General features: G+C 47.3%; 1 protein-coding gene across 1 annotated transcript; it reads right to left on the bottom strand.

Moving 5' to 3' along the window:
• Positions 1–10062: 10062 nt before the first annotated feature.
• Positions 10063–10923, bottom strand: LOC123440607. The gene has a single exon (XM_045117170.1). It carries the CDS (start codon positions 10786–10788, stop codon positions 10285–10287), a length of 504 nt encoding a protein of 167 aa, XP_044973105.1. The 5' UTR covers positions 10789–10923; the 3' UTR covers positions 10063–10284.
• Between the last annotated feature and the right edge of the window lie 1326 nt (positions 10924–12249).

Below are 12249 nucleotides of genomic sequence, written 5' to 3'. Positions count from 1 at the left end.
AGCAGGGCTTCGCCCGAGCTCCGCAGAAACGCGATCTAGAGGAAAAACCGTGGAGGTATGTGGTCGGGCTGCCGTGGAAAAGTCGTCTCAAATCAGCCCCAATACCTCTGTATATATAGGTGGGAGGGAGGGGACCTTGCCTTGGGGCTCAAGGAGCCCCAAGGGGGTCGGTCGAGTCCAAGGGGGGAAGGCTCCCCCCCCCAAACCGAGTTGGACTTGGTTTGGTGCGTGGGAGTCCTTCGCTTCCTTCCCACCTCCCTTTTTTTTGATTTTTCTTTGTGTGGCGCATAGGGCCCTTTTGGGCTGTCCCACCAGCCCACCAAGGGCTGGTGCGCCACCCTTATGGCCTATGGGCTTCCCCGGGGTGGGTTTCCCTCCCCCCCCCCCCCGGTGAACTTCCGGAACCCATTCGTCATTCCCGGTACATTCCCGGTAACTCCGAAAACCTTCCGGTAATCAAATGAGGTCATCCTATATATCAACCTTCGTTTCCGGACTATTCCGGAAACCCTCGTGACGTCCGTGATCTCATCCGGGACTCCGAACAACATTCGGTAACCAACCATATAACTCAAATACGCATAAAACAACGTCGAACCTTAAGTGTGCAGACCCTGCGGGTTCGAGAACTATGTAGACATGACCCGAGAGACTCCTCGGTCAATATCCAATAGCGGGACCTGGATGCCCATATTGGATCCTACATATTCTACGAAGATCTTATCGTTTGAACCTCAGTGCCAAGGATTCATATAATCCCGTATGTCATTCCCTTTGTCCTTCGGTATGTTACTTGCCCGAGATTCGTTCTTCAATATCCGTATACCTATTTCAATCTCGTTTACCGGCAAGTCTCTTTACTCGTTCCGTAATACAAGATCCCGCAACTTACACTAAGTTACATTGCTTGCAAGGCTTGTGTGTGATGTTGTATTACTGAGTGGGCCCCGAGATACCTCTCCGTCACACGGAGTGACAAATCCCAGTCTTGATCCATACTAACTCAACTAACACCTTCGGAGATACCTGTAGAGCATCTTTATAGTCACCCAGTTACGTTGCGACGTTTGATACACACAAAGCATTCCTCCGGTGTCAGTGAGTTATATGATCTCAGGGTCATAGGAATAAATACTTGACACGCAGAAAACAGTAGCAACAAAATGACACGATCAACATGTTATGTCTATTAGTTTGGGTCTAGTCCATCACGTGATTCTCCTAATAATGTGATCCAGTTATCAAGCAACAACACCTTGTTCATAATCAGAAGACACTGACTATCTTTGATCAACTCGCTAGCCAACTAGAGGCTTGCTAGGGACGGTGTTTTGTCTATGTATCCACACATGTAAATGAGTCTTCATTCAATACAATTATAGCATGGATAATAAACGATTATCTTGATACAGGAATTATAATAATAACTATATTTATTATTGCCTCTAGGGCATAATTCCAACAGTCTCCCACTTGCACTGGAGTCAATAATCTAGCCCTCACATCATCATGTGAATTACATTGTAATAAATCTAACACCCATACAGTTCTGGTGTTGATCATGCTTTGGCCGTGGAAGAGGTTTAGTCAGCGGGTCTGCTACATACAAATCCGTGTGCACTTTGCATATATTTACGTCCTCTCCCTCGACGTAGTCGCAGATGAGGTTGAAGCGTCGTTTGATGTGTCTGGTCTTCTTGTGAAACCGTGGTTCCTTTGCTAAGGCAATGGCACCCGTGTTATCACAGAACAAGGTTATTGGATTCAGTGCGCTTGGCACCACTCCAAGATCCGTCATGAACTGCTTCATCCAGACACCCTCCTTAGCCGCCTCCGAGGCAGCCATGTACTCCGCTTCACATGTAGAATCTGCTACGACGCTTTGCTTGGAACTGCACCAGCTTACCGCACCCCCATTAAGAATAAATACGTATCCGGTTTGCGACTTAGAGTCGTCCGGATCTGTGTCAAAGCTTGCATCGACGTAACCTTTTACGGCAAGCTCTTCGTCACCTCCATACACGAGAAACATCTCCTTAGTCCTTTTCGGGTACTTCAGGATATTCTTGACCGTTGTCCAGTGATCCACTCCTGAATTACTCTGGAACCTACCTGCCATACTTATGGCCAGGCTAACATCCGGTCTAGTGCACAGCATCGCATACATGATAGAACCTATGGCTGAACCATAGGGGACGGAGCGCATATGCTCTCTATCTTCATCAGTTGCTGGGCACTGAGTCTTACTCAATCTCGTACCTTGTAGAACTGGCAAGAACCCTTTCTTGGATTGTTCCATTTTGAACCTCTTCAAAACTTTATCAAGGTATGTGCTTTGTGAAAGTCCTATCAGGCGTTTTGATCTATCCCTATAGATCTTAATGCCTAGAATGTAAGCAGCTTCTCCTAGGTCCTTCATAGAGAAACTTTTATTCAAGTAACCTTTTATGCTCTTCAAAAACTCTACGTTGTTTCCAATCAGTAATATGTCATCCACATATAATATTAGAAGCGCCACAGAGCTCCCACTCACTTTCTTGTAAATACAAGATTCTCCAACCACTTGTATAAACCCAAATGCTTTGATCACCTCATCAAAGCGTTTGTTCCAACTCCGAGATGCTTGCACCAGTCCATAAATGGATAGCTGGAGCTTGCACACCTTGTTAGCATTCTTAGGATCGACAAAACCTTCGGGTTGTATCATATACAACTCTTCCTTAAGGAAACCGTTAAGGAACGCCGTTTTGACATCCATTTGCCAGATTTCATAATCGAAAAATGCAGCTATTGCTAACATGATTCTGACGGACTTAAGCATTGCTACGGGTGAGAAAGTCTCATCGTAGTCAACTCCTTGAACTTGTGAAAAATCCTTTGCCACAAGTCGAGCTTTATAAACGGTCACATTGCCGTCAGCGTCCGTCTTCCTCTTAAAGATCCATTTGTTCTGAATGGCCTTGCGGCTCTCAGGTAGTACCTCCAAAGTCCACACTTTGTTCTCATACATGGACCCTATCTCGGATTTCATGGCCTCTAGCCATTTGTTGGAATCTGGGCCGACCATTGCTTCTTCATAATTTGCAGGTTCATTGTTGTCTAACAACAGGATTGATAAGACGGGATTACCGTACCACTCTGGAGCAGCACGTGGTCTCGTCGACCTGCGTGGTTCGACAGAAACTTGAACTGGAGTTTCATGATCATCATCATTAACTTCCTCCTCAACTGGCGTCGCAATGATAGAGGTTTCTCCTTGCCCTGCGCCACCATCCAGAGGGATGAGAGGTTCGACAACCTCGTCAAGTTCTATCTTCCTCCCACTCAATTCTCTCGAGAGAAACTCCTTCTCGAGAAAAGCTCCGTTTTTAGCAACAAACACTTTGCCCTCGGATTTGAGATAGAAGGTGTACCCAACTGTCTCTTTTGGGTAACCTATGAAGACGCACTTTTCTGCTTTGGGTTCCAGCTTTTCAGGCTGAAGCTTTTTGACATAAGCATCGCATCCCCAAACTTTAAGAAACGACAACTTTGGCCTTTTGCCATACCACACTTCGTATGGTGTCGTCTCAACCGATTTTGATGGTGCCCTATTTAAAGTGAATGCAGTTGTTTCTAATGCATAACCCCAAAATGATAACGGCAAATCAGTAAGAGACATCATAGATCGCACCATCTTTAATAGAGTACGATTACGACGTTCGGACACACCATTACGCTGTGGTGTTCCAGGCGGTGTTAACTGTGAAACAATTCCACATTGTCTTAAGTGAGTACCAAACTCGAAACTCAGATATTCACCCCCACGATCAGACCGTAGGAACTTGATCTTCTTGTTACGATGATTTTCCACTTCACTCTGAAATTGCTTGAACTTTTCAAATGTTTCAGACTCGTGCTTCATCAAGTAGACATAACCATATCTACTTAAATCGTCAGTGAAGGTGAGAAAATAACGGCATCCGCCGCGTGCCTCCACGCTCATCGGACCACACACATCGGTATGTATGATTTCCAACAAGTCACTTGCACGCTCCATTGTTCCTGAGAACGGAGTCTTAGTCATCTTGCCCATGAGGCATGGTTCGCATGTGTCAAGTGAATCAAAGTCAAGTGACTCCAAAAGTCCATCAGCATGGAGTTTCTTCATGCGCTTTACACCAATATGACCTAAGCGGCAGTGCCACAAAAATATGGCGCTATCATTGTTAACTCTAACTCTTTTGGTCTCAATGTTATGTATATGCGTATCGCTATCAAGATTCAATATGAACAATCCTCTCACATTCGGTGCATGACCATAAAAGATGTTACTCATAGAAATAGAACAACCATTATTCTCTGACTTAAAAGAGTAACCGTCTCGCAAAAAACAAGATCCAGATATAATGTTCATGCTCAACGCAGGCACTAAATAACAATGATTTAAGTTCATCACTAAACCTGACGGTAACTGAAGTGACACTGTGCCGACGGCGATTGCATCAACCTTGGAACCATTTCCTACGCGCATCGTCACTTCATCTTTCGCCAGCCTTCGTCTATTCCGCAGTTCCTGTTTCGAGTTACAAATATGAGCAACAGAACCGGTATTGAATACCCAGGCACTACTACGAGAGCCGGTTAAGTACACATCAATAACATGTATATCAAATATACCTGATTTTTCTTTGGCCGCCTTCTTATCTGCTAGATACTTGGGGCAATTGCGCTTCCAGTGACCCATACCCTTGCAATAGTAACACTCCGTTTTAGGCTTAGGTACAGCTTTGGGTTTCTTCGTCGGATTGGAAACAGGCTTGCCGTTCTTCTTCGAATTGCCCTTCTTGCCTTTGCCGTTTCTCTTGCAACTAGTGGTCTTATTCACCATCAACACTTGATGCTCTTTACGGAGTTCAGACTCTGCGACTTTCAGCATCGCAAACAACTCGCGGGGAGACTTGTTCATCCCTTGCATGTTGTAGTTCAACACAAAGCCTTTGTAGCTTGGCGGCAGTGATTGAAGGATTCTGTCAGTGATAGCTTCTTGCGGGAGTTCAATCCCCAGCTCAGGTAGACGGTTTGAGTACCTAGACATTTTGAGCACATGTTCACTGACAGATGAGTTTTCCTCCATCTTGCAAGCATAGAATTTATCGGAGGTCTCATACCTCTCGATCCGGGCGTTCTTCTGAAAGATAAACTTCAACTCCTGGAACATCTCAAATGCTCCATGACGCTCAAAGCGACGTTGAAGTCCCGGTTCTAAGCCATACAAGACTGCACATTGAACTATTGAGTAGTCCTCCTTACGTGCTAACCAAGCGTTCTTAACATCCTGATCAGCCGTAGCGGGTGGTTCATCTCCTAACTCAGCACTAAGGACATAATCCTTCTTCCCAGCTTGTAAGATTAGCTCAAGATTACGAGCCCAGTCTACAAAGTTGCTTCCATCATCTTTCAACTTAGCTTTCTCTAGGAACGTATTAAAATTCAGGATGACTGTCGCATGAGCCATGATCTACAACACAAATATATTCGAAGTGGACTTAGACTATGTTCAAGATAATTAGAGTTTAACTTAATCAAATTATTCGCTAAACTCCCACTCAAAAAGTACATCTCTCTAGTCATTTGAGTGGTTCATGATCCACTTACACTAGCTCAAGTCCGATCATCACGTGAATTGAGTATAGTTTCAGTGGTAAGCATCCCTATGCTAATCATATCATCTATATGATTCATGATCGACCTTTCGGTCTCATGTGTTCCGAGGCCATGTCTGCACATGCTAGGCTCGTCAAGCTTAACCCGAGTGTTCCGCGTGCGCAACTGTTTTGCACCCGTTGTATGTGAACGTTGAGTCTATCACACCCGATCATCACGTGGTGTCTCGAAACGACGAACTGTAGCAACGGTGCACAGTCGGGGAGAACACAATTTCGTCTTGAAATTTTTAGTGAGAGATCACCTCATAATGCTACCGTCGTTCTAAGCAAAATAAGGTGCATAAAAGGATTAACATCACATGCAATTCATAAGTGACATGATATCGCCATCATCACGTGCTTCTTGATCTCCATCGCCAAAGCACCGGCACGATCTTCTTGTCACCGGCGCCACACCATGATCTCCATCAACGTGTTGCCATCGGGGTTGTCGTGCTACTCATACTATTACTACTAAAGCTACATCCTAGCAAAATAGTAAACGCATCTGCAAGCACACACGTTAGTATAAAGACAACCCTATGGCTCCTGCCGGTTGCCGTACCATCGACGTGCAAGTCGATATTTCTATTACAACATGATCATCTCATACATCCAATATATCACATCACATCATTGGCCATATCACATCACAAGCATACCCTGCAAAAACAAGTTAGACGTCCTCTAATTTTGTTGTTCCATGTTTTACGTGGTGACCATGGGTATCTATTAGGATCGCATCTTACTTACGCAAACACCACAACGGAGATATATGAGTTGCTATTTAACCTCATCCAAGGACCTCCTCGGTCAAATCCGATTCAACTAAAGTTGGAGAAACCGACAATTGCCAGTCATCTTTGAGCGACGGGGTTACTCGTAACGATGAAACCAGTCTCTCGTAGCCGCTTCAATCCAACAATACCGCGGAATCAAGAAAAGACTAAGGAGGGCAGCAAAACGCACATCACGGCCCACAAAAACTTTTGTGTTCTACTCGAGAAGACATCTACGCATGAACCTAGCTCATGATGCCACTGTTGGGGAACGACGCATGGGAAACAAAAAAATTCCTACGCGCACGAAGACCTATCATGGTGATGTCCATCTACGAGAGGGGATGAGTGATCTACGTACCCTTGTAGATCGTACAGCAGAAGCGTTAGTGAACGCGGTTGATGTAGTGGAACGTCCTCACGTCCCTCGATCCGCCCCGCGAACAATCCCGCGATCAGTCCCACGATCTAGTACCGAACGGACGGCACCTCCGCGTTCAGCACACGTACAGCTCGACGATGATCTCGGCCTTCTTGATCCAGCAAGAGAGACGGAGAGGTAGAAGATTTCTCGGGCAGCGTGACGGCGCTCCGGAGGTTGGTGATGACCTTGTCTCAGCAGGGCTCCGCCCGAGCTCCGCAGAAACGCGATCTAGAGGAAAAACCGTGGAGGTATGTGGTCGAGCTGCCGTGGAAAAGTCGTCTCAAATCAGCCCCAATACCTCCGTATATATAGGTGGGAGGGAGGGGACCTTGCCTTGGGGCTCAAGGAGCCCCAAGGGGGTCGGCCGAGTCCAAGGGGGGAAGGCTCCCCCCCCCAAACCGAGTTGGACTTGGTTTGGTGGGTGGGAGTCCTTCCCTTCCTTCCCACCTCCCTTTTTTTTCTTTTTGATTTTTCTTTGTATGGCGCATAGGGCCCTTTTGGGCTGTCCCACCAGCCCACTAAGGGCCGGTGCGCCACCCTTATGGCCTATGGGCTTCCCCGGGGTGGGTTTCCCTCCCCCCCCCCCCGGTGAACTTCCCGAACCCATTCGTCATTCCCGGTAACTCCGAAAACCTTCCGGTAATCAAATGAGGTCATCCTATATATCAACCTTCGTTTCCGGACTATTCCGGAAACCCTCGTGACGTCTGTGATCTCATCCGGGACTCCGAACAACATTCGGTTACCAACCATATAACTCAAATACGCATAAAACAACGTCGAACCTTAAGTGTGCAGACCCTGCGGGTTCGAGAACTATGTAGACATGACCCGAGAGACTCCTCGGTCAATATCCAATAGCGGGACCTGGATGCCCATATTGGATCCTACATATTCTACGAAGATCTTATCGTTTGAACCTCAGTGCCAAGGATTCATATAATCCCGTATGTCATTCCCTTTGTCCTTCGGTATGTTACTTGCCCGAGATTCGTTCTTCAATATCCGTATACCTATTTCAATCTCGTTTACCGGCAAGTCTCTTTACTCGTTCCGTAATACAAGATCCCGCAACTTACACTAAGTTACATTGCTTGCAAGGCTTGTGTGTGATGTTGTATTACCGAGTGGGCCCCGAGATACCTCTCCGTCACACGGAGTGACAAATCCCAGTCTTGATCCATACTAACTCAACTAACACCTTCGGAGATACCTGTAGAGCATCTTTATAGTCACCCAGTTACGTTGCAACGTTTGATACACACAAAGCATTCCTCCGGTGTCAGTGAGTTATATGATCTCATGGTCATAGGAATAAATACTTGACACGCAGAAAACAGTAGCAACAAAATGACACGATCAACATGCTACGTCTATTAGTTTGGGTCTAGTCCATCACGTGATTCTCCTAATGACGTGATCCAGTTATCAAGCAACAACACCTTGTTCATAATCAGAAGACACTGACTATCTTTGATCAACTGGCTAGCCAACTACAGGCTTGCTAGGGACGGTGTTTTGTCTATGTATCCACACATGTAAATGAGTCTTCATTCAATACAATTATAGCATGGATAATAAACGATTATCTTGATACAGGAATTATAATAATAACTATATTTATTATTGCCTCTAGGGCATAATTCCAACAGAGATTCCGGCCCATCTTGGCACAGAATCGATTTCAAACGAAATTCCTTGGCCTCACGAATCCCAAGATCCGTTTTGGCTGAAGCATGTGCCGTCGGCCGTGATATCGCCGCCGGTCGACGTGATTTCTTCCTGACCGGTGCTTGTTTGCAAGAATGCAAAAGTCCGCTAAAGTAAGAGCCGGAAGACGTACCTTCGGTAGAGGTCCCTTCCATGGTCTTACCGCGTTCGCCGAAGTTCGCCGGTGAACGACGCGTCGGAGCACCTCGACCCTGTCTTCGTCGTTAGCCGTCAACCCATCCCAAGCAGGGTCCGAATCAGGAACGAATCCGTCTATGGATTTTGCGACCTGCTCCTCGGAGTATCCCACCAAAATGGATTCGCATACGATGTCGGAAGGAGTTGGAGAAGCCGTCGGTGTGTTCTGGAGGTCATCGTCTTCGTTCGCCAGAGCCCAGAATCGGCCGCCGACGAGACCAAGTCCCCTGTCGGCCGGCGGGGAGCCCATCGCATGGCACACCCCTCCTGTCGCCTCAGAATCGCCCGAGGGTGTCTCTCGTGGAATTTCGGATCTCCGTTCCCGTCCTGCTCGGGATCTAAGGGAGAGAGGGGGATGGAATGGGTAGAGGTCGACAGGCACGGCTAAGGGAGAGAGGCATGTATCACCACAAAAAAATAAGTGATGAGCGGTGGCAAATTCAAGCACCATGGTGCATTTACCTCGAAGGAAACCCGAGGGGAGCAACCGAGCAAAACACAAAAATGAGTGGAACACTGTAGCTACACAGCAACTACGCGTTTAATCCCTCCGCTCCTACCAATATAGATTGCCCGGCACCCACCGGGTCACTCAAGACAGCCCACACAAAACAGCCCAAACAGGCACCAGGTTCACCTGTTTGATTCCAGCAAGAACTCTCACAGCACAAGTTTCCCTAAGTTAGAGCAAGTACAATAAAGCTGAATCAGCTGGCTATAAAGAATAAACTAATATATTTTTATTTAGTTAGAGGAAAGAGAAGAGGAGAGAGAAGGTAAGCGGACAGCCAGCTCTAGCACGTGCTCCTAGGCATTTTGTGAGTATAAAAGATGGACCATATAATAAAGAAGTAGTACACTTTTGCAATGAACTATTGTGCATGTTGACTATAAAATGAGCTATAGATAACATGGCAATGGCTTATAGTCAGCAGCTGGCTATACTAGTATTTGCTCTTATAACTGAACCTGTTTGATTTCAGCAAGAACTCTGACAGCACAAGTTTCCCCAAGTTATAACTGAATTGACTGACTGCATAAATCTAGTTCAATCTGGCTGCATAAATCATGCACTTCAACCAAGGAGCGTTCGGCAAGCCTATATCTCTTTCCCCACTCTGCGTTTTAAGTGCCGCTCCTCCAACGTCGGGAGTGAAGACGCGGAGCGGAGGACATCCAAACAGGCCTCAAGTACCCAAATCCAAAGCAATATAATTCAGTTGACTGCATAAATCAAGCACTTACGACCAATTACCCAAATCCAAAGCAATATAATGATATTTTTTTCCATTAAATGGGGTCAAAAGCAATATACATTTGCCTTGACATCATATCTTAGTAGTACAAAAGAATCTGAGATCTCGGTAGGCACAGTACTAGGCACTAGCACAAAAGAATAGCGACAGCAATAACACCAAATCGACACATCTTGGATGGAGGCACCGGTCGCCCGCCGCTCCAGCGGGTGAGCGCGGAGGCTCGCCGCTCAGACATGGTAGGCGTCGGCCCAGTTCTTGGCGCGGCGGAGGTCGTCCTCGCCGTCGTCGTCCTCGTCAAGGCGCAGGGAGAAGGCGAGCGCGAGGGCGGCCCACTCGAGGACGAAGATGGCGGTGCCGAGCCCGCCGACCATCTTGAGGATGACGGCGCCGTCGTCGTCGCGGACGTAGGACTGGAGCTCGGCGAGGAAGTCGGCGGTGCGGGTGAAAGCGAGGAGCGCGACGGCGCCCTGGAAGATGGCGGTGAGCGCGGCGCCGGCGGTGTGCGCGGTGTGCCAGGGCGCCGGGTTGGCCGGGCCGGCCGTGAAGGAGCCGGAGCACCCGGCCGCGGACAAGACGGCGGTGAGCGCGTGGAGGAAGATGAGGAGCAGGCCGCAGGGCGACGGCAGGAGGCGGAGGGACAGCGTGAGGAAGATGCAGCTGGAGGCCGCGCCCAGCAGCGCGTAGTTGCAGAGGAGGAACGCCTTGTGCGTGTGCACCTTGCCGGACGCCATCTCGGCCGGCGGGAGTTGGCTCGCGGTCGGATCGAGAGGGATTTGCTTGCTTGGTGGGGTGGATCGGGACTGGGGATGGTGAGTGGTGAGTGAGGAGTGAGGAGTGAGGAGTGGAGGAGTTGGGTGGGCGGGTTTTATGCCGCGCGGCGCGGTGGAGATGGCCGTTGGGGGCGCGGCGCCAGGGGCAACGGCTAGTCGGGAGAGAGCCGTTGCTTTGCCTTTATGGACGGAAGCGGGTCGGCCAGCCGGACACAGAGCAAGCCCCCTTCTTCCGATTTTTCTAAGAGCATCTTCAACAAGCGACAAATAAAATGTCTGGCACACTAAAAATCGATGTTTTTTTTTACGCCGGAGACAAAAACAGTGTCCAGCACAAGCTATAAAATAAAGTGCGCCATAAAAAACATCAGCGTTTGCACTGTAATTTTTTGACGTGTTACCTTCCACGCTGCATATTTGGGGCGTCGGATTATACGCACTGACCGCTACAAGTAGGGTCTTCGGATTTGATGCCGTGTGTTTTATGCATCTGTTTGAGAGAAAAAATACCCGCGCTATCGCTATTTCGGTGTTGTAATCTGGTGGAAATGCTCTAAGTAAACCAAAATTAAGAAACTCCCTCACTTCAAAATATAAGCATCTATTTGCTAGATGTGACAAGTTTTTTTAACACGATACTATACGATATACACTCATCCCTATGAACGCACATGCATACCCTATTCTTATGAACACCTCCAAGAGACTGAGCCAGCATATCATCTTCAGATCTACAAAGTCATCATAAACGCCTCATCGTCGACGGGAACGTCTCCTCCCACTGAATTAGCATCGTCGAAAATCCTGAAATACATCCAGAAATAAATGCGAGCACTAGGAATTGAACCCTGATAGACTGGGATACGTCGGTCCCTCTAACCATCCAACCACAAGTTAATTCGCACGTGACAAGTTGTCTGGTCAACACGACTAATGGATTGGCACGTACGAGTGGGTTCTAAGCAACAAATTCTTTGTGTGTTTCATGTTCAAGCGTAGTGCGTACTGCTCACGATGTGCATTGTGTTCATGGACATGGTAGATAGCTATTGTGTTTCATGTTCATGCCTAGTGCTCGTGCGCAACAATGTGTTCATCATGCTAGTTAGGTGATGTTTTTTATGTTCATGCTTAGGGTTCATGATGCGAGTTAGGTGATGTGTTTGATGTTCATGCTTAGAGTTCATGTATTACTTAGCTATATTGGTGATGTCTGTGATGTTCATGCTTCGTGTTCATGTGCATGCTAGCTAGATTGATGCATGATTTTGCTACGTGCATGGCATTCATGATAGGTAGGACCAATGTGTTTGATACTTTAGGTACTACTAGTACAAACGTATCATGCCAATGCCCATGTTACTAATCGATGTATTCTTACCTGATAAGGTGATGAAGATGAAGTGGGACAATGACGGAGGA

Source organism: Hordeum vulgare, chromosome 3H (assembly GCF_904849725.1).
Source record: "Hordeum vulgare subsp. vulgare chromosome 3H, MorexV3_pseudomolecules_assembly, whole genome shotgun sequence".
Classification (NCBI taxonomy): domain Eukaryota; kingdom Viridiplantae; phylum Streptophyta; class Magnoliopsida; order Poales; family Poaceae; genus Hordeum; species Hordeum vulgare.
The sequence above is the reverse complement of the archived record's forward strand: the minus strand, read 5'-3'. Positions and strand labels throughout refer to the sequence as shown.

What these genes read in the sequence shown, in the direction of transcription:
- LOC123440607 (XM_045117170.1), bottom strand. Translation starts at nt 10,788, where the DNA reads ATGGCGTCCGGCAAGGTGCACACGCACAAGGCGTTCCTCCTCTGCAAC.